This window comes from Saimiri boliviensis, chromosome 13 (assembly GCF_048565385.1).
Source record: "Saimiri boliviensis isolate mSaiBol1 chromosome 13, mSaiBol1.pri, whole genome shotgun sequence".
In the NCBI taxonomy this organism is placed as follows: Eukaryota; Metazoa; Chordata; class Mammalia; order Primates; family Cebidae; genus Saimiri; species Saimiri boliviensis.
In genome coordinates this window covers 44,667,824-44,687,430 of record NC_133461.1, presented here as the reverse complement: position 1 = coordinate 44,687,430, position 19,607 = coordinate 44,667,824, and the positions used below count along the sequence as shown (strand labels likewise).

The window sequence follows — 19,607 nt, the reverse complement described above, 5'->3', positions numbered from 1 at the left end:
AAAATACATAAATGGCCAAGAGTTATGCAAAAAAGTACACAACATCTCTAATCATCAAGGAAATGCAAATTTAAATCACTTTGAGGTATCACCTCACACATGTAAGGATGACTACTATAAAAAAGACAAGACATAAATTTTGGTGAGCGTATGGAAAAAAGAGAGCCCTGGTACACTGTTGGTGGGAAGGTAGAATGATAAAGCCATTATAGAAAATAGTATGGAAGTTCCTAAAGAGATTAAAGATAGGACTACCACGTGACCTAGTAATTCCTTTTTAGGGTATAAAGGAAATGAAAGCACCAGCTCATAAAGATATAGTGACACCCATGTTCACTGCAGCATTATTCATAATAGGCAAGATATGGAAACAACCTGAATGTTCATAAATGATTAAGTGAATAAAGAAAATGTAAGTGGTGTGTCTGTGTCTGTGTGTATATGCATGCTGTATGTGTATGTGTGTGTATATGTTTATGTGTGCATGTTTGTGAATATGTACACATATACATATATATATTTAATATTCAGCTTTATAAAAAATGGAGATCCTATCATTTGCCACAACATGAATGCACGTGGAAGACATTATACTAAAGGAAACAAGGCAGACACAGAAAGAAAAATGTTGCATGACTTCACTTATATGTGGAATGTATTTTTTTTTTTAAGGAGTTCAAATACACAGGTAGAGAATGAAACAGTGGTTACCACAGGTGGGAGTCAGGAAGAGGAAATGCAGAGATGTAGGTCAGAGGATGAACAAAGTCTAGAGTAAAACGTGAGGAGTAAAGTTAGTAAAATTGTATCATATTAGGGATTTTTGTTAAATAAGTAGGTATTTGCTGCTCTTGTTACAAGGATGAGTCACTATGTGAAACATATGAGACTAACAGAGAGATGTTAGTCGTCTTAACTGTAGTAACCATTGTTCTCCTATGCTACCTATATGTCTGTCTATATGTATGCCATAAAATCATGTTGTAACCTCAAATAAACACACTAAAATTTATTTCAAAAGAAAGAAAACAGATTGGTGGTTGCAAGACTTGGATTAAGAAGAGAATTTGGAGTAAATTCTTAATGGATGTGGGGTTTTATTCTGGAGTATTGAAGATGCTTTGGAGCTAAATCTTGGTGGTGATTATACATTATGTAAATTAAATGTTACTGAGTTGCTCACTTAAAAATGGTTAATTTTATCCTATGCGAATTGCATCTCAATTTTAAAAATTGCTTAGGAAGTCTGAGTAAATTATAAACTTTAATTAATAACTGTATCAATATTGGTTCACTAATTATAGCAAAGATACCATACTAAATGTGAGATAGTTTTTAAAAACTGGATCCAAGATACACATGAACTCCTTATGCTATCTTATCAATTGTTCCGTAAGTCTAAAATGTTCTAAAAGATAAATTTTATTTTACAAAAGCAAATTGGAGGGATATAAAACATAATTATATAATTACAGGAAAATATGTTTTAATAAAGCAAAATAATGTGGCTGTGGCTTTTGGGGCAAGGAAGTAAACCACATCAGATTAATATGAAACCTCAATGTTTTCATTAGAATTGTGGAATCTTGGACTAAAAACCAAGAGACAGTTTAAAATGCAAAGAAGTTTCTGAGCTCTCAACCTGTAAGAAGCAAGAAGTTTAAGATAGGAACTTAGGTCCATTTTCTATAGACATGAAAGTACCTCTGGAGCCAGGAGTTCAGAGAGTAAATCAAAGAGCCAGTGAGAACCACAGACCAGGAAATTATTCACAATCAGCAGAACTGGGTTCTAATGAAAATAAAAAAAAAATAAATAAAAACATTTATTGGTCCTAGATTTGGAGAACCTGACACCAAATGCCAAAAAAAAAAAAAAAAAAAAAAAGGCAGAATTGTATGGATCAGTGAAAGCCCTGTGTCTTTACTCCTCCCCTTTTTGAATAAGGGGTTTATTGTGATAATTTTGCCCCTTTTTCACTGTGTATACTAAGTATGCAGGAGCAGTATTTAACTTGTCACTTTAGTTCATAGATATATGGGTCAAAAGAAGTTGCACCCAAGAAACTTCATCTGTATCAGATCTATTACAGAATGTGATTACGATCTTCATGATATCATAATGATATAAAACTGTTTGGGAAAGAGGTTATTGTAGTTTGCATTTGGGGAGCAGTATTCATCATGTGGCAATGGACTGACTGATAGATTTCTTCATAAATTGTCCCCATAGAATCTTGTCTCCTGGCATCCACATCTTCTCTAGTAATTTCCTGCATTAACAGTGGGACTGACTATGTACTTTGCTTTGGCCAGCAGGACTTCAGCATACATGACACAAGCAAAGCTTTGTTAAGCACTTGTCTGTTGAAGTCTGTCCTCTAGAAATGTGCTCTAAGAGTCAACAGTCATGTGAGTGAGACCATTTTAATCATTATTTCTAGTTGTGTTACCAGATGAGTGTATCCACATGATTTGCCCCAGGCAAAAAGCGGCAAAATTGCCCAGCTGAGTCCAGGACAAATTTCTGAATGGTAACCATATAAATGCTTGTATTCTAGTCACAAAATATTGGAGTACATGTGTATATGTATGTATGTGTGTGTGTACCAATAGATAACAGAAAAAAAAAGATAAATGGTTATTTTGCTCAAAGTATTTTCATTAGTATAACAGGGGAAAATTCTAGATTGCAAAGAATAAATGAGTGACTGGGAGATGTGGAATTAAACACACTAAATATAGGCAACTTTCAGATGCTATGTGAAATGGAGAACGAAAAACAAAGAGAGATACTTAAAGTCTGTATAGAATTTTTAAATGTTCTTAAAAATAGGAGATACAGGAGTATCTTAAACATGGACAAGAGTTAAGAAAAAAAGGAGCTCTGAAAGACAGAATGCTGAGAGAAGACAAAACTGATGAAGTAAGATCCTTGCAAAAGCAGAAGATGCAATGCAGTGAGGAGAATAGCTCTAGGTGGGTAGGGGACCAAAGGAATAATATTTGTGGGATGTTCATAGATGAGATAACAATAGTTTGAGGCATTGCTGTTGTAGCTCTTATTTTCTTTGCAAACAAAGAAATGAATGAGTTGTGAGGTAGAGAATATAGAGGTTTGAACAATAAAAGATTGGAGTAGCCACTATGGACTACCAGAATAGTTTCAGTTGACAAACAATCATTTCAGAGCACTATAAAATGTACAATTGAGGTTTGGGGCTATGGTCACATAATATCTTAAATTTTGTGTCATGTTCTCCAGTATCATTCAGCAGACCAGGGGTGGGAGTGGAGATGGCAGACAATCAGAGATATTTGGGGTTGGCATTTTGTCAGACTAGAAGTATGACAGGATAAAAAGTAAAGGACCAAATATTCCAACTAATGAAAGTTTAAAGAAATGAACTGAATAGGCAAGAAAGTAACAGAAAATAGGAACCACAGAATAGGAAACAGTAGATGTATCAGGGTTTGAAGTGCCTGTAAGTTTCAAGCAAAATACAACAGAACTAATAGAATGAGAGAACTCAAAGCATGAGAAGCTTAGTAAAGAGTCAGGTGTTAAATGTTAGGCTTCAGAGTTAAAAAGCAGATATGAAGTGGTATAAACAGAGCCAAGTTTTCCAATGAGAATGACAAAATTTTAACTTTCATGTCCTTGGTCTTAATAGCTGACACACTGTTAAGGATACGATGTCATGGCACAGTGCTAAATGGGATGTGCCTGGAGCTCCAATACACCTGGTCTGGATGCTGGCTCTGCCATTGACATTGGAAAATTTTAATTCTGTAGAGTTCACTCCAAATTAAATAAAACTATCTACAGCCTAGGTAGTCTAGGATAACAAGGTAGAGGAAAAAATAAAACAGAATCTTCTATTTGTATGAGAAGATATCCAGGTGATTGTTTTCAGCATTGTCTGATGTTTCCAGATTCTATGCCAAAATATAATAAGGAAAACTCTCATAGTAACTCCACTCTGAAAAGCTTTTCTTTCAAGATTCAAATCTCAATTAAACTGAAGTAAATAGAATCTGTGGCAGATGCATTGCTGCTAACCACAGGTTTCACAGTGTTCTGATGACATTGGAAATCACTATGGACAGAAAATTGTAAAAGATTGATCTTTCACTCATTTAATGTGTTTCATACCCAGGGTAGATGTAACCTTTACAATTACTTAGAGAATTTTATCTAGTGGGCCTGACATGGTGGCTCATGCCTGTAATTCTAACTTTTTGGGAGGCCGAGGAGGGAGGATTGTTTGAGACAAGTAGTTCAAGACCAGCATAGCCAACATAGTGAGACCTCAGCAGGAGGTGTTTAAGTAAATTTACACTTGGCAAATATCCCTTTCTCTTTTGCTTGTTGCTGGAAGCTTCATTGGCCAGCCTGTCCTTACCATTGCACCAAACTTTTCTAACAATTAGAGTCACAAGACATGAGATTTGAGTAATTTAGAGAGATAATTAAGTCAGTTGCTCCCTAAAATTAAAATCCAAAGGAATTCAGATGATCTGTAACTCAAAATAAGAATTTTGTACAATTCCTGATGGAGATGTATATATACAGATGTAATAAGTTTACTGAGATAATTTACATAGCTTAGAGTTCACCAATATATACAAATCCATGGTTTCTAAATGTATTTACAGATTTGTATAACCATTATCATAATCACAGATGATTGCAAATTGTATGTAATTGGGGTAAAGGCCCCAGCTGGTAATCACCAAGCATTGTTCCTCTGCCTTGCTTTGCCCTCTGCCTAACCCCTGGAAACTGGCAAGAAGGTATAGTACTGCTGTTCCGCCAGCACCAGATATGCCATGAGACAGGCCTGGGACTGTAGGAGATGAATGAGTATATATTCATATATATGTATATACAGATACATTTACAGACAGAAAAATGTTGTACTGCCTCTCAAAGTTATAGTCAGTTGACAACTTTACTGGGTGAAATATTAAGTGGCAAAAATGTTAAGAAGAAATATCCCTTTCCCACATTTCCCTCAAGCATTCTGGGGGAAAAATGTACTCAAGCACATATTCCAAAACATTTAGTATTTTCTGCAGATTGCTATTCATTTTCAATATTTTTTAAATTTTCTGTATTTTAAATTTTGTGGGTATATAGTATGTGTATATGTTTATGGGGAACATGTGATGTTTTGATTCAGGCATGCAATGTCGAATAAACAGGCACAGAAAAACAAGGATCTCATGTTCTCACTTTCTTGTGGGATCTAAAAAGCAAAACAATTGAACTCATGAACATAGAGAGTAGATGGATGATTACCATTTTATGTATTTCTTACACACATAACTCACTTTATGTGACATAAAGATTTATGCTTCTGTTAACTAATTCTGAATTATTATCTTTATTCACTTATTTGGAAATAATAGATCCCATTAGCTTTGATTTCAAAAAATCAGAAGCTATCTTTTAAAGAGTTATTTCCAGTTGTGCCTGCTTAATTTTATTTTTGAGGAAATTTAAGTTCCCATGTCAAAGTAAGGTTTTCTAATACCACCAAAATTTTTGGTAATATTATCACTTTTTGGTAATATTACCACTTTTTCCATGTGATAAAGGGAAGATTTTTTTTTTTTCGTATTGTGATACATTAGAAAAAAAATTATTTATGTTTCAAAAAGATAGCTGGCTACCAGCTCATTCTTAAAATATTAGTTCAAATACTGCATATATTTGAACTAAGTATCTCATAGATGGTCCTTATAATTGCACCAAACATATTATATTCTATTTACCAGTTCAACACAAGCAAATCTATCAACTGCACAGTAAATAATAAAATAAGTTAGTTTTAAACATAGAAAACAGAAAATCTATGAAATAACCTTGAAATTTAACAAAAAGGTTGTCAATAGCATGTATTTTACAATGAATCTCCTTTCAGATAAAACTTGTGGGAGAGAGATCCAAGATGGCTGACTAGCAGCAGCTCAGAATTGCAGCTGCCAGTGAAAGTGCAGAAAGTGAGTGGATGCCATGCTTCCAGATGAATTTTTGTTGCCCATGGACCAGGAGATTCCCAGCAGAGGAGCCCCACGGGTCACCAGCGCAACTCTTTTGGCCGGCGCGGCTGTTTTGCCGGCACCCCAGCGCAGCACTTCTCAGTGAGGAGTACACGGAACTGGGCACCCTTTTAGTTGGGGTTTGGAGCTCCAGGAAGGCAGAGTTGCCCATTCGACTGATTGAAAAAGGGACTGAAACAGGGAGCCAGGCGAGGAGATTCTCGGGCAAAAAAGTGCCACAAATCTCAATGCCACCGTTTCAGCCAGCGCAGTGGGTCGCTGCATGGGAAATTACACAGATCCCGGAGACTTTTCAACAGGCAACTGGAACATCTGGGAGAGAATTGACTGTTCAGCAACAACAACAACAAAAAGGCTCTGAGACAGGGAGCCAGGTGATCAGATCAGGCTCAGCTGGTCCCACCTCCACAAAATAACAGCTACTGGAAATGCTGAGGGTTGAGAGTTTCACAGCAAGTGCAGCTGAACCAGGGAAGGTACAGCTCTGTGGGGGAGGGGCGTCCATTGAAGGAAAACTAAGAAACAGAAATAACTTCATTACCAACAAGCTGGACATCCACTCAGAGACCCAATCTGAAAGTCAGCAATTACAAAGATGACAGGTGGATAAATCCACAAAGATGGGAAGAAACCAGCACAAAAAGGCTGAAAACACCCGAAATTAGAATGCCTCTCCTCCTACAGGGGATCGCAGCTCCTCATCAGTAAGGGAACAAGGCCTGATGGAGAATGAGTGCGATGAATTGACAGAATCAGGCTTCAGAAGGTGGATAGTAAGAAACTTCTGTGAGCTAAAAGAATATGTTCTAACCCAATGCAAAGAAACTAAGAACCTTGAGAAAATGTTTGATGAAATGCTAAGGAGAATAGACAATTTAGAGAGGAATGTAAGTGAAGTAATGGAGCTGAAAAACACAAAATGAGAACTTCGCGAAGTGTGCACAAGTTTTAACAGTCGAATTGACCAAGCAGAAGAAAGGATATCAGAGGTCAAAGACCAACTCAATGAAATAAAACCAGACGACAAGATTGAGAAAAAATGGTAAAAAGGAATGAGCAAAGTCTCCAAGAAATATGGGACTAAGTGAAAAGACCTAATCTACGTTTGATAGGTGTACCTGAATGTGACGAAGAGAATGAACCCAAGCTGGAAAATATTCTTCAGGATATTATCCAGGAAAACTTTCCTAACCTAGTAAGGCAGGACAATATTCAACTCCAGGTAATACAGAGAACACCAGAAAGATATACCTCAAGAAAAGCAACCCCAAGGCACATAATTGTCAGATTATGTGGAGCCAGAGAGAAAGGTCAGGTTACCCACAAAGACCCTACAAGCCAGAAGAGAGTGGGGCCCAACGTTAGACATCCTTAAAGGAAAGAACTTTCAACCCAGAATTTCATATTCAGCCAAACTAAGCTTAATAAGTGAAGGAAAAATAAAATCTTTTGTGAACAAGCAAGTACTCAGAGATTTCATCACCACCAGGCCTGCTTTACAAGAGCTTCTGAAAGAAGCACTACACATAGAAAGGAACAACCAGTATCAGCCATTCCAAAAATATACCAAAAGGTAAAAAGTATCAACGTAATGAAGAATCTATATCAACTAATGGGCAAAACAGCCAGCTAGCATTAAATGGTAGTATTAAACTCACACATATCAATATTAATCCTAAATTTAAATGGAATAAATGCCCCAATCAAAAGACACAGACAGGCAAATTGGGTAAAACTCCAAAACCCATAGGTATGCTGCATCCAGACCCATCTCACATGCAAGGATACACAAAGATTCAAAACAAAGGGATGGAGGAAGATTTACCAACCAAATGGAGAGCAAAAAAATAAAAAATAAAAAAAATAAAGCAGGAGTTGTAATTCTCATCTCTGATAAAATAGACTTTAAAGTAGCAAAGAGGCTGGGCGCAGTGGCTCAAGCCTGTAATCCCAGCACTTTGGGAGGCCGAGGCGGGTGGATCACGAGGTCAAGAGATCGAGACCATCCTGGTCAACATGATGAAACCCCGTCTCTACTAAAAATACAAAAAAATTAGCTGGGCATGGTGGTGCGTGCCTGTAATCCCAGCTACTCAGGAGGCTGAGGCAGGAGAATTGCCTGAACTCAGGAGGAGGAGGTTGCGGTGAGCCAAGATCGTGCCATTGCACTCCAGCCTGGGTAACAAGAGCGAAACTCCGTCTCAAAAAAAAAAAAAAAAAAAAAAAAAAAAAAAAAAAAAAAGCAGCAAAGATCAAAAGAGGCAAAGAAGGACATTACATAATGGTAAAAGGATTAATGCAACAAGAAGAGCTAACTATCCTAAATATATATGCACCCAATACAGGAGTACCCAGATACATAAGGCAAGTTCTTAATGACTTACAAAGAGACTTAGGCTCCCACACAATTGTAGTGGGTGACTTTAACACCACACTGTCAATATTAGACAGATCAACAAGACAGAAAATTAACAAGGATATCCAGGACTTGAACTCAGACCTGGAACAAGTAAACTTAATAACTATTTACAGAACTCTCCAACCCAAATCCACAAAACATACATTCGTCTCAGTACCACATCACACCTACTCTAAATATGACCACATAATTGGAAGTAAATCACTCCTCAGCAATTGTATAACATTTCACAGGTTTAAATGAAATATTGTTTGGCTGCTTGTTATTTTCCTCCCTTATTCCTTCCTGTCTTCATTGTTAAGCACAATTATTGGCATAAAATAGGTTTTTAATACCCATTTTCAGACTGCATTCTAGCCTGGGCAATAGAGAAAGATTTCCATTCTCTCTCCCTCTTTCTCTTCTTCTTTCTTTCTTTCATTCTTTCTTTTTCTCCTTCTTTCTTTTCTTTTACTTTCTTTCTCTCTTTTTTCCCTTTCTTCCAAAAAAAAAAAAAAAAAAATGGTGGCTACCCTTAGGCCTCTCTCCCTCCCTCTCTCTTCCTTGCTGAAATTTCCTGTTTATCATTTCATTCCACATCCTGATTTACTCAAAAACAGTGTTGAACAATAAGTTTTTCAATGATAGAAAAAAACTTGTATTTATTTACTTATAAACACATTATTATCAGTATTATAATTTTTGTCTAGAAGTATATTTATCTGACATTGCTTTTTGTGTGTTTCTTCTTAAAATACCAACTAATATTCTCTTAAATGAGAATTAAGGTCTCTCTAAGGATATAAAACAGAGGCTGAATGGACTTTGGAATCAGATGGACCTAAGTACAAATTCCAGCTCTGGTGATCACTACCAGTGTGATGTGTACATACAAGGTATTTGACTTTTCTATGCCCTAGAATTCTCACCTGTATAGTAGAATTTCTATAAAGGGCGAAAAAAAAAAGATATTTATTAAATGCCTAGAAAATAGGAGATGTTACATACATAAATCACCCTTACTTTAAAGGAGTGGATATGTGCCTCCGATGTATGTATAAAAGAAAGGTTCTGTTTCAGCTCTCATTTACCTTTTTATTCAACAGTTACTGAGTGCCTACTATTTATCTGACACTAACCTAGACCCCAGAAGACAACACTAAACAAGTTAGCCCTGATGCTTCTCCTTTTTTGAGGTTTTTCAATATATTTACAGGAGAAGAGATCTTTTTTCAGATTTCTTAAAGATAAGCTGTAAAATATCTTGGCTTATTTTGTAAACTATTTTATCTATGGTAATATTTTACTTGGCCTATCATCCATATTGTCTAGCAGCTTATCAACTGTTCAGAACACCAAGTGAGATTGGTGAAAGAACATGGGCTTTGAAAACAGACAGAGAGTTTTGAATCTCAATTCTGCCTTGTGACCTTGAACAAGTTGCTGAATTATTTTGAATTATTATTTCTCTACCATTCAACTACCATTGAATGGTTATTGTTATAATACTACATCATTTCTTTAGATCTTACAAAACTACCATTGAATGGTTCCGTTATGTTTTACTACATCATGTGTAAAACATAATGTCTGACTTATATTAGGTTTTTAATCAATGGTAGCTGTCATAATTATTTATTAAAATACCTGTTTTAGATATTTACTAAAATACCATTATACAATTTTAAAAAATGGTAGCTGTTATAATTATTTATTAAAATATCTGGCTGGGTGCAGTAGCTCACACATGTAATCCCAGCACTTTGGGATGCCAAGGTGGGCAGATCACGAGGTCAGAAGATTGAGACCATCCTGGCCAACATGGTGAAACCCCATCTCTTCTAAAAATACAAAAATTAGCTGGGTGTGGTGTCGAGTGCCTATAGTCTCAGCTACTCAGGAGGCTGAGGCAGGAGAATTGCTTGAACCTGGGAGGTGGAGGTTGTAGTGAGCCTAGATCATGCCATTGCACTCCAGCCTGGGCAACAGAGTGAGACTCTATCTTAAAAAAAAAAAAAAAAAAAAAAAAATACAACCTACGAATTTTATCACTTTTAACACCATGGGTAATTCTTAATTAAAACTCCTAGAAAGTGAACACCATATACAGCATATCATATCAATAAATATTCACTTCTTCTCTTTATTTCCTTGCCATAGTCTTCAAAGCCCAAGACACCATCAGTCCTGCAACCTATAAAGCAAGTCCTGAAGGGGTAATCTGATTTGGAGAAATATAGAAACAACAAAGGTAACATAATGCTGATATGGAATGATATAAATAGTGTAGAAATAACAATGACAAATATATACTGAGTGCATATCATATGCTGGCACTTGTCCTAACATAATATCATTATCTCTTCATTCCCATCTAAGGTCACTCTAAAGCCTGCAATCTTGAACTGTACTATAACGATATCTCTCAAAAGAGATGACATCCTAGACTGAGAATTGTGAGTGGCCCATCAGAATGTTTGCTGAGCCAGATCCAGTAACAGTGGAGGAGGAAACAAAATAGCACAGGAGTCTGGAAAACCGATCCCCGATTTGGGCAGTCTAATTCTGCAATAGTTGTTCAGAAATATAATCTTAATAAAAGGTATGAGAAATGGGGTTTTTTTGGTCATTCTTAAATCATCCTTTGAAAATAATTGCCTTTCAAGATTGAACTCCCTTCAGAGTAATAAAGGCAAACTTTTAACAGGTTAAAAAGACAGAATCATTATATTCCTTTTCAATAGAACTATTAAGCATTTCTTCAAAATAAAATAACTCATTAAAAAGGGCACACTGTCCTTTTATACACCAACTTAATCATCTAATCAGTTTAGTGTCCCAAAAAGTATGTAAATACTACTTAATTTACTAGTCAAGTTGGCTTATGGAAATTACTACTTAGCATGATTGCCTCTGGATAAAGAACAAACAGGTAGGGAAAAACATCAATTTAATAAGGTCGTTTCACCCTTCTGGAGTGAGACTATCAAAAACATGTCTAGACTCGTAAATTATGCAGCTGAGCAAAGATTCTTAAAAAGTACTCCAATTATCATTTTAAAAGTTCAAAGAGTTTTCTAGGTTAAGTAACCAACCCTTAAAGGGTCTATAAAGTTTACCAAAATGGCAGCATTTTAAATTAGTCTCTTACCCTTTTCAAGTGCTCCTGTATTTTGGACTCCACATCTTGGATGTGTGAAATCATTTTGTTGACACATGGTGCTGGGATGTTTACTACGGCACAGCTGTGACGTCGACATGGGTAGCTAAAGTATATGCCTTTATTCACCTCTAAACAGAACAAATGGAAGAAGTTAATTACTCGTTCTATGCAAAGTAGTAAACTTTGATGTTTAGAATAAGTGAAAACTATTCTGCTTTATTAGTGCTAATACTCCTAAAGTTTCCTTAATAGAGAGGTTGATAAATCTGTCAGAAAATTATAGAACAAATCTTCAAAAAATGTAAAAGCTAAAATAAAATATCATTTATGATTTAATTCTGTAACAAATAAAAATGAACCTAAGAAGCCAAAATAAAACTTCAAGTATCCTTAAAAAACATAGCATCATGAACTAAACATTTTAAAAAATGAAAAAAAGGCAGAAAAAACAGTTGACCCATGTGTTTCTAAATAAATTCTGAATGCCTCAAAAATAACTATGAAAGATATTTGAAATATTCCCTTCGAAGATATGCCCTCTTCCAATGTAAATAATATCCAACTACTCATGCATTGAAGTTCTTTCCTTAAATCCAGCATGAGTTTCTCTTGCTGGAAAAATAAAATAAATAAATAAAAGCAGGTCTCCTTCATCCTCATAACAACCTCATTTTCTACTTTCCATTTCTGAAAATTGGAGTCTCATGCAAAAAGTGATTGATGTTCTCACTATAGCATTCACGCTGTACTCATCATAAAATCCACTCAGTCCGATGTGCCTCAGTGATTCTAATCCTGGCATGTCCCAAATCGACTGAAGGTTGCAGAAGCACAGCAAAGCTGTCCATGAAACTCCACCAAAGTGCTTACTTGCAGTCCTTTTGACTGTAAGGACTCTATTGGGCTGGATTATAGTTGCAATCACTGATCTTAAATGGGAGACACAAAATATGCTCAGCGCCTCAATGAGAACAGTGTGATGTCCTCATTTCAATTGACCTTGAGGGAACAGAGAAATAATCCTGTTGCTTTTTGTTTCAATGCCAACCCACAGAGACAGCAAGTATTTTTGGTATCTTCCTTTAAACTACAATCTTTAAATATCTTTTAAATGAAGCCTTATAATATCTTCCTCTGGAAACATAATCTCTTGTGAAAATGGCATGTTTTGTTTATAAATAAAAGTGTTCAGTCTATCCTATAATGTTTGAACCTCTCTCTCTCATATATATGTGTATATATGTCAACACTGAGCTTTTTTTTTGAGCACTAAAAATATGTGCCAGACATAAAGCTAGGCTAAACACTATTGATGCCAGATTTCATTTAATCTTCACAACAGTCTTATGAAATGGGATTATTATCTTGATTTCATAGATGAGGAGATCAAGGCTTGGATAAATTATATGACTTGTCTATGTCTACAGAACAGGTATGTAGGAGAATGGAGACTGGAACTAAATCTCCCTGGATATGCAGTATAAGCTGTGAAGACTGTTTTTATATTTTAAAAGTATGGCAAAATAAAGAGAAACAGTAAAAAACATCAAATGTTTTGCTTGTTTTTAGGTTTTGAATGTTCCTTCATAATATCAGTGCTGGTATCTTATGTCTTTTAGTTTGCTTTGACCATATTCTGAACACACACACATACACACACATACACGTGTGTGTGTGATTATATATATATATATTAGAGATTTATATATTATATATATTATATCAATTTATATTGTATATATATACACATATATAAATGTGTATTTTATATATATACATATATACATTATATATATACAAATCTGTAATATATAATCACACACATGTGTTTATATACATATATAAATGTGTGTGTGATTATATACATATATAAATCTGTAATAGTCAAAAGACTAATGAACAAGCCAGCAAAAATCACATATTGATCTCCTATCCAAATATCTTGATAAGGGCAGGTTGGCCTTCCTTTCAGAGAAAAGAAGGTTTTGATACACATTTAACAAGTAAGCGGTCACTGTTACAGTCAAGACATTTGTTTTGCTTCATTAAATGTGGAGAAAACAAGGATAGTAATGATTCCTTTTAAATTTTTCTTGACTGTGCCACTCTCAACTTATTTTGTGAATACTAATTAATATCCATAGCACTCCTATAGTTTAGGTCGAATATGTAACATATGGTAAAGTAATGGGAATGAAATACTATGAAATTAAATTTGCACTAAAATCTATAAGAGACATAACGTCCTAAGTAGCACAAGATTTAACCAAAATTCAGTTGTTCGTGTTACTCTTTTTATTCCATTGCAAGTATGGCATAAGTTAAAACTTTCCATTTTCAAGAATTTTACTCAGCTTAGGGTGACAGCATGATATAATCAAAAGATAGCTGAACTGGGTTCTGTATTTTCTTGACTGAACCGATCTTTTTCACCTAAAATTCCAAACATAAATCAAGGAAGCTCCTCCTTATGAAGCCTGTGCACAAATGGCCAGTGTGCTACAAGACTATATAAAGTGTATAAAGAATTAAGTAAGTAAAAAATTAAGCTACAAGACTTTCATCCTCTGGAAACATGTCTCTGACTAAACTTCCTTTCCCAGAATTAATTCATAAAAGACAAGATCCTCCTGGCTCCAAGCTAGAGCTGAGGTTTGCTGAGACTCTGCAACATGAAACTTTTATTTGAGAAAAAATACCAACTACCTGTTTGTGTGGATAAATGAAATAGAAATACTATGTTTATAAACGGTCAACTCTTACTGCTTCACAATTTGATCCTTATATAACTTATTCACCCAGCTCCAATTATTTAACATTTTATCACAAGAGTCCTTCCTTTTCTTCTGCTTTTTATATGTGCTTCCTTATGTATGTCACCCCAATTATTCCATCATCCCTTTATCTCAACTCAGAACGCTTAGGAAAAATTCTGCTGAACACATATTTCCTTTTCACATTGCTATCCTCTTTAACATCTTGATTTTCTTTCAAAAATGTAACGTAAGTCAGTGCTCTTGAGGTTAAAAATAATTTTTCCTCTATGCAAAGATTATTTCATGATGAACATAAAACATCTTTAATGTTTTACATAAAACAAAGTTCTCTTTAGCTTTTGTTATATGTGAGAAAAATAAAAACACCTTTCACTGACATTACAGTTATTACTTAATTGGAGCTTACACTGTTGGAGACACTTATCACTAAATATCTAGAATAATACACAAGGACTCTCAGAGTTGCAAGTGGCTAAAAACTGCTTCTACTCTAACCTCATTCAATGTGCAATGCCCCTGTTCGGTGTTCACTGACTGCCATTCTCTTCTCTTCAAAATCTGCAACTTCGATACATTTTTTAAATTTGTTTTGTATACTCACAGGTCTCCCCACTACCTCACCTGACCGCTTCCTACAGCTATTATTCTATATTGAATTTTGCTGTGACTAGCAATTTTTTGAAAGAACAGTTTATACTGGCAGCCACAATATCCTCATGTTCTGATCTCTTCATCAAATTACAATTTCTATACAAATATTAAGATTCATCTTACACGGTTCCTTGCCTGTGAGGCATACTAAGATCTTTCAGACATTTGAGTGCACCTATAGCACTGTTTATTTCTCTTTATTAGAACAGTTTATTAGAACACTGTTTATTTTTCTTTATTTCTCTTTATTAGAATTTGCATTCTGCTGTTATCACATTTATGTTTTCCCATCTATCTTCCCCATGAAGTTTTACATTCTTTACAGATAACAACCATAATAAATGCCTGAGATAATTATTGAATAAGCAGATTTTTTATTTTTTTATTTTTTACCTTGCTGTAATGTGATTTTTGTTCTCTTCATGAATACTTCATTCTTAAATCCCACTAAGCAGTATTTCAACTACCATCCATAAAGGAGTCACTGATATGAAATTAGTTCTCCAGTTATAAGCAACTCTAAATCTGGATTTTAAAATATGAGATGACTGATTTCGGACATTGAAAAAAATGCGTAGTCCAAGGTTTTTATTCCTGACAAAAGGGAAATTGATAAGGTGACAATTTCCCAACTGCAATAAAGAACTCTAGGAGCAAAACAGAGCACAGTAATCCTGTTGAGTTGAAAAGCAAATATGAGTTTCATGGACAGTGGACACATCTGGAAGAAGGCAGGAACTGAAGAAGACAGAGCAATACAGAGAAGAGCCTCAGATACCCACATGGGAAGCCCCTCTGACACATGACATAAAATCCCTGACCAATAACTTCTATCCAGAATGTGTAGAAAAAATTCACAACTTAGTAATCAGAATATAGGCATAAGACTTGGACTCTTCACAAAACACAATATACAAATGACTAATACAATGTTAAAAGAAGCTCAACATCATTAGTCATCAAGAAAATGTAAATTTAACTAACGGTTCAATACAACTTCACATGCACACTATAAAGCCTAAAATTACAAATGTTGGCAATGCCCAGTATCAGAAAGGAAACAGAACAACCGGAATTTATACATTGCTAGTGGAAACCTAAAATGTTTTCAACACTTTGGAAAACAATTTGGCAATTTCTTACAAAAGTTAAACTTACCATATGACTCAGCATTCCACTTTATATTTCCTCATGACAAATAAAAATACGTCCACAAAAAGAATTGTAGGTGAAATGTTCACAACAGCTTTCTTGATAATAGTCAAAAATTGGGGTTGGGCGGGGTGGCTCGAGCCTGTAATCCCAGTGCTTTGGGAGGCCAAGGCGGGTGGATCACCTGAGGTCAGGAGTTTGAGACCAGCCTGACCAACATGGAGAAACCCTGTCTCTACAAAAATACAAAAATTAGCTAGGCAAGGTGGTAGGCATCTGTAATCTTAGCTACTTGGGAGGTTGAAGCAGAAGAATCACTTGAATCCGGGAGGCAGAGATTGCAGTGAGCCAAGATGGCTCCACTGTACTCCAGTCTGGGTGACAGAGCTAGATTCCATCTCAAAAAAAAAAAAAAAAGAAAAAAAAAATTGGAAAATCGCAAATTTCCATTAAAGGCTAAATAAATTGTGAAATATTATACAAGGGAGTAGTAGCAATCAATAAAAATGAACAAACTACTGATACATGCAACAGCATGGATGCATTTTACAGACATTTTCCTGAGTTTGAAAAAGTTAAGCACAAAGGAGTACAAGTGGCATAATTTCACTTATTTGAAATTTTAGAATGGTAAAACCAAGATCATACTGGAGTTGTGGGAGTTGGTTATAGTAATAACATCTATAGAGGGGGCATGAATGAACTTTCTGGAAAGATGGAAATTTCTATACAGTGCTTGCGGTAGTACTTAAATGGATATGTATGTTTATCAAAAGTCATTCACTTGTACACTGTAAATGAATGGATTTTACTGCATTTAAATTGTACCTCCATACATCTGTTTTATAAAAAAGACCTGTAAGCATATCCTAGTGACAGAACTCAATAACCATGAATCTTATAATACACAACATTGTAGGCAACCTTTCCTTGAAATGTTCTTTTAATAACTTCCTCTAGCTGCTTCTTCACCTATTGTTTTCATATTCCTTAAACATGACTATTTAATAATAAATAATTTTTTCCTCTACACTTTCTTCTTTAATCAACTCCTTTAAGTGTTTAACTCTCAACTAAACAGCTTTAGACTTAACTTTGCCCTGAGCTTTTTGCCAAATGTACAAATTCCCCAAACCTGTCCTTCCTAGACTCCCATCCTAGCACTGAGAGTAGGGAAGGGAAGTCAGGACCTGCAGCATTCTATGCAGAATGGGTGAAAGTTGATAGATAAAACTAAAATGTACCCATTGAGAAGTCGATATACCACAAACAAGGAAATACATTCACATCAGTAAAGTAAAATGCCAAAGCAGAAAGGTTACAGAAGAAAAGGAACACATTTCTATGATCAGACATAGAGCTAGAAGGGATAAAGTAGGGATCCAGGGGAGCTCCAAGGTGGAAGAGATCTGATACAGTACAAGCAGTGAAATGATGCCTGGTTCAGAGGATCCTCAGAAATGATTTGAAAAGTAAAAGAACTGTTACTAGTGGAAGGTATCCAAGTTACTGGTGGCGAATCTATATGGGTCTGCAGCAACTTCAATTCTTGCCTCCTCAGACAAAAGAATTCGACTGAGAATCATAAGGCAGAAGGACAGACCAATGCAAGTTTCAGAACAGGAGTGGTTTTTTTTTTTGTTTTTTTTTTTAATTAAAAAGCTTGACAACAGTAAGGAAAGGGAGGAAAGAAAAGAAGAAAGGTACAACTTGGATAAGGGCCAAGCAGGTGACTTGAGAAACCAAGTGCACAGCTTGACTTCTTGACTTGGGGTTTTATACGTTGGCATTATTTCCTAGATGTTCCATTACTTCTCCCCACTCCTGAAATTTTATTGGGAAGCTGTTGAAGCGTTTAAGGTGTTTTCTATTAGGAGACAGCCTTTCTCTGGCACCAGCTGTGACCAATTATTACTTTAGATAAACAGTTAACACACACTTGATCATCACTTGATGGTCACTCAACACATCTTGTGTGTTGTGGGAGGGGCGGGAGGGGCGGGAGGGACGAGAGTGGAGAGCCCTGTTTTGCCCTGCTCTTACCTGAATGGCTACCTACTGCAATTGTTTTCTCCTTTTTAATTTCAACTTTTATTTTAGATTCAGGGAGTGCAAGCTCAGGTTTGTTACATGGGTATAATGTGTGATGCTGAGGTTTGGGGTATGATTGCTCTTGTCACCCAGGTATTGAGCACAGTACCTAATGGTTAGTTTTTTAACCTTTGGCCCCCTCCCTCTGTCCTCCCTATAGTAATCCCTAGTGTCTATTGATGCTATCTTTATGTCCACGAGTACCCATTGTTTAGCTCCCACTTACAAGTAAGAACATGAAATATCTGGTTTTCTGTTCCATGCTAATCCGCTTAGGATAATGGCTTCTAGTTGCATCCACGTTGCTGCAAAGAAGTTGATTTCATTCTTTTTTATGGCAGTCTAGTATTTCTTGGTATATATGTACCAAATTTTCTTTATACAGTCCACCATTGGTGGATATCTAGACATCTTCGCTATTGTAAATAATGCTGTGATGAACATGAGTACATTATTTTTTGAGTAGAATGATTTATTTTCTTTTGGATATATATCCAGTAATGGGATTGCTGGGTTGAATGCTAGTTCAGCTCTTAGTTATTTGACAAGTCTCCAAACTGCTTTCCATGGTGATTGAACTAATTTACATTCCCACCAACAGTGTATAACAATTTCCTTTTCTCTGCAGAGTCGCCAGCATCTGTTGTTTTTGGCTTTTTAGTAATATTCATTCTGACTGGTATGAGATGCTATCTCATTATGGTTTTAATTTGCATTTCTCTAATGATTAGTGATATTGAACATTTTTTCATATGCTTGTTGGCCATGTGTACGTTTTCTTTTGAAAAGTGTTCATGTCTTTTGCCAACTTTTTAATGGGATTGCTTTACGCTTGTAAACTTTTTTAAGTTCCTTCTAGACTCTGGACATTAGGCTTTGGTCAGATGCATAGTTTGTGAATGTTTTCTCCCATTTTTTACTTCGTTGATAGTTTCTTTTGCTGTGCAAAAAACTTTTAATTTAATTAAATTCCACTGTCAATGTTTTGTTTAATTGTAATTGCTTTTCAGGACTTAGTCATAAATTCTCTCCCAAGACTGATATCCAGAATGGTATTTTCTAGGTTCCCTTTTAGGATTCTCATAGTGTGAGGTCTTACATTTAAATCTTTAGTCTATCTTAATTTTTGTATATGGTGAGAGGGAGGGGTCCAGTTTCAGCCTTCTGTTTATGGCTAGCCAGCTATCTAAGCACCGTTTATTTAATAGGAAATCTTTTCCCCATTGCTTATTTTTGTTGACTTTGGCAAAGATGAGATGGATGCCAGTGTGAGGTTTTACTTCTAGGTTCTCTATTCTGTTCCATTG

The 19,607-nt window shown here is 35.5% G+C and overlaps 1 protein-coding gene across 4 annotated transcripts in view; it reads right to left on the bottom strand.

Moving 5' to 3' along the window:
- The window catches only part of CCDC178 (coiled-coil domain containing 178), a 538,381-nt gene that overhangs the window by 392,958 nt on the left and 125,816 nt on the right, over positions 1 to 19,607 (bottom strand). For 3 of the 4 annotated variants that reach the window (XM_074383637.1, XM_074383636.1, XM_039463712.2), the window contains one exon: positions 11,618 to 11,757. In XM_074383637.1, the coding sequence (XP_074239738.1) occupies positions 11,618 to 11,757 (140 nt within the window). Of the gene's footprint in view, positions 1 to 11,617; positions 11,758 to 16,215; positions 17,132 to 19,607 lie in introns of those variants that run through there. The other variant, XM_074383638.1, reaches the window with a different exon arrangement.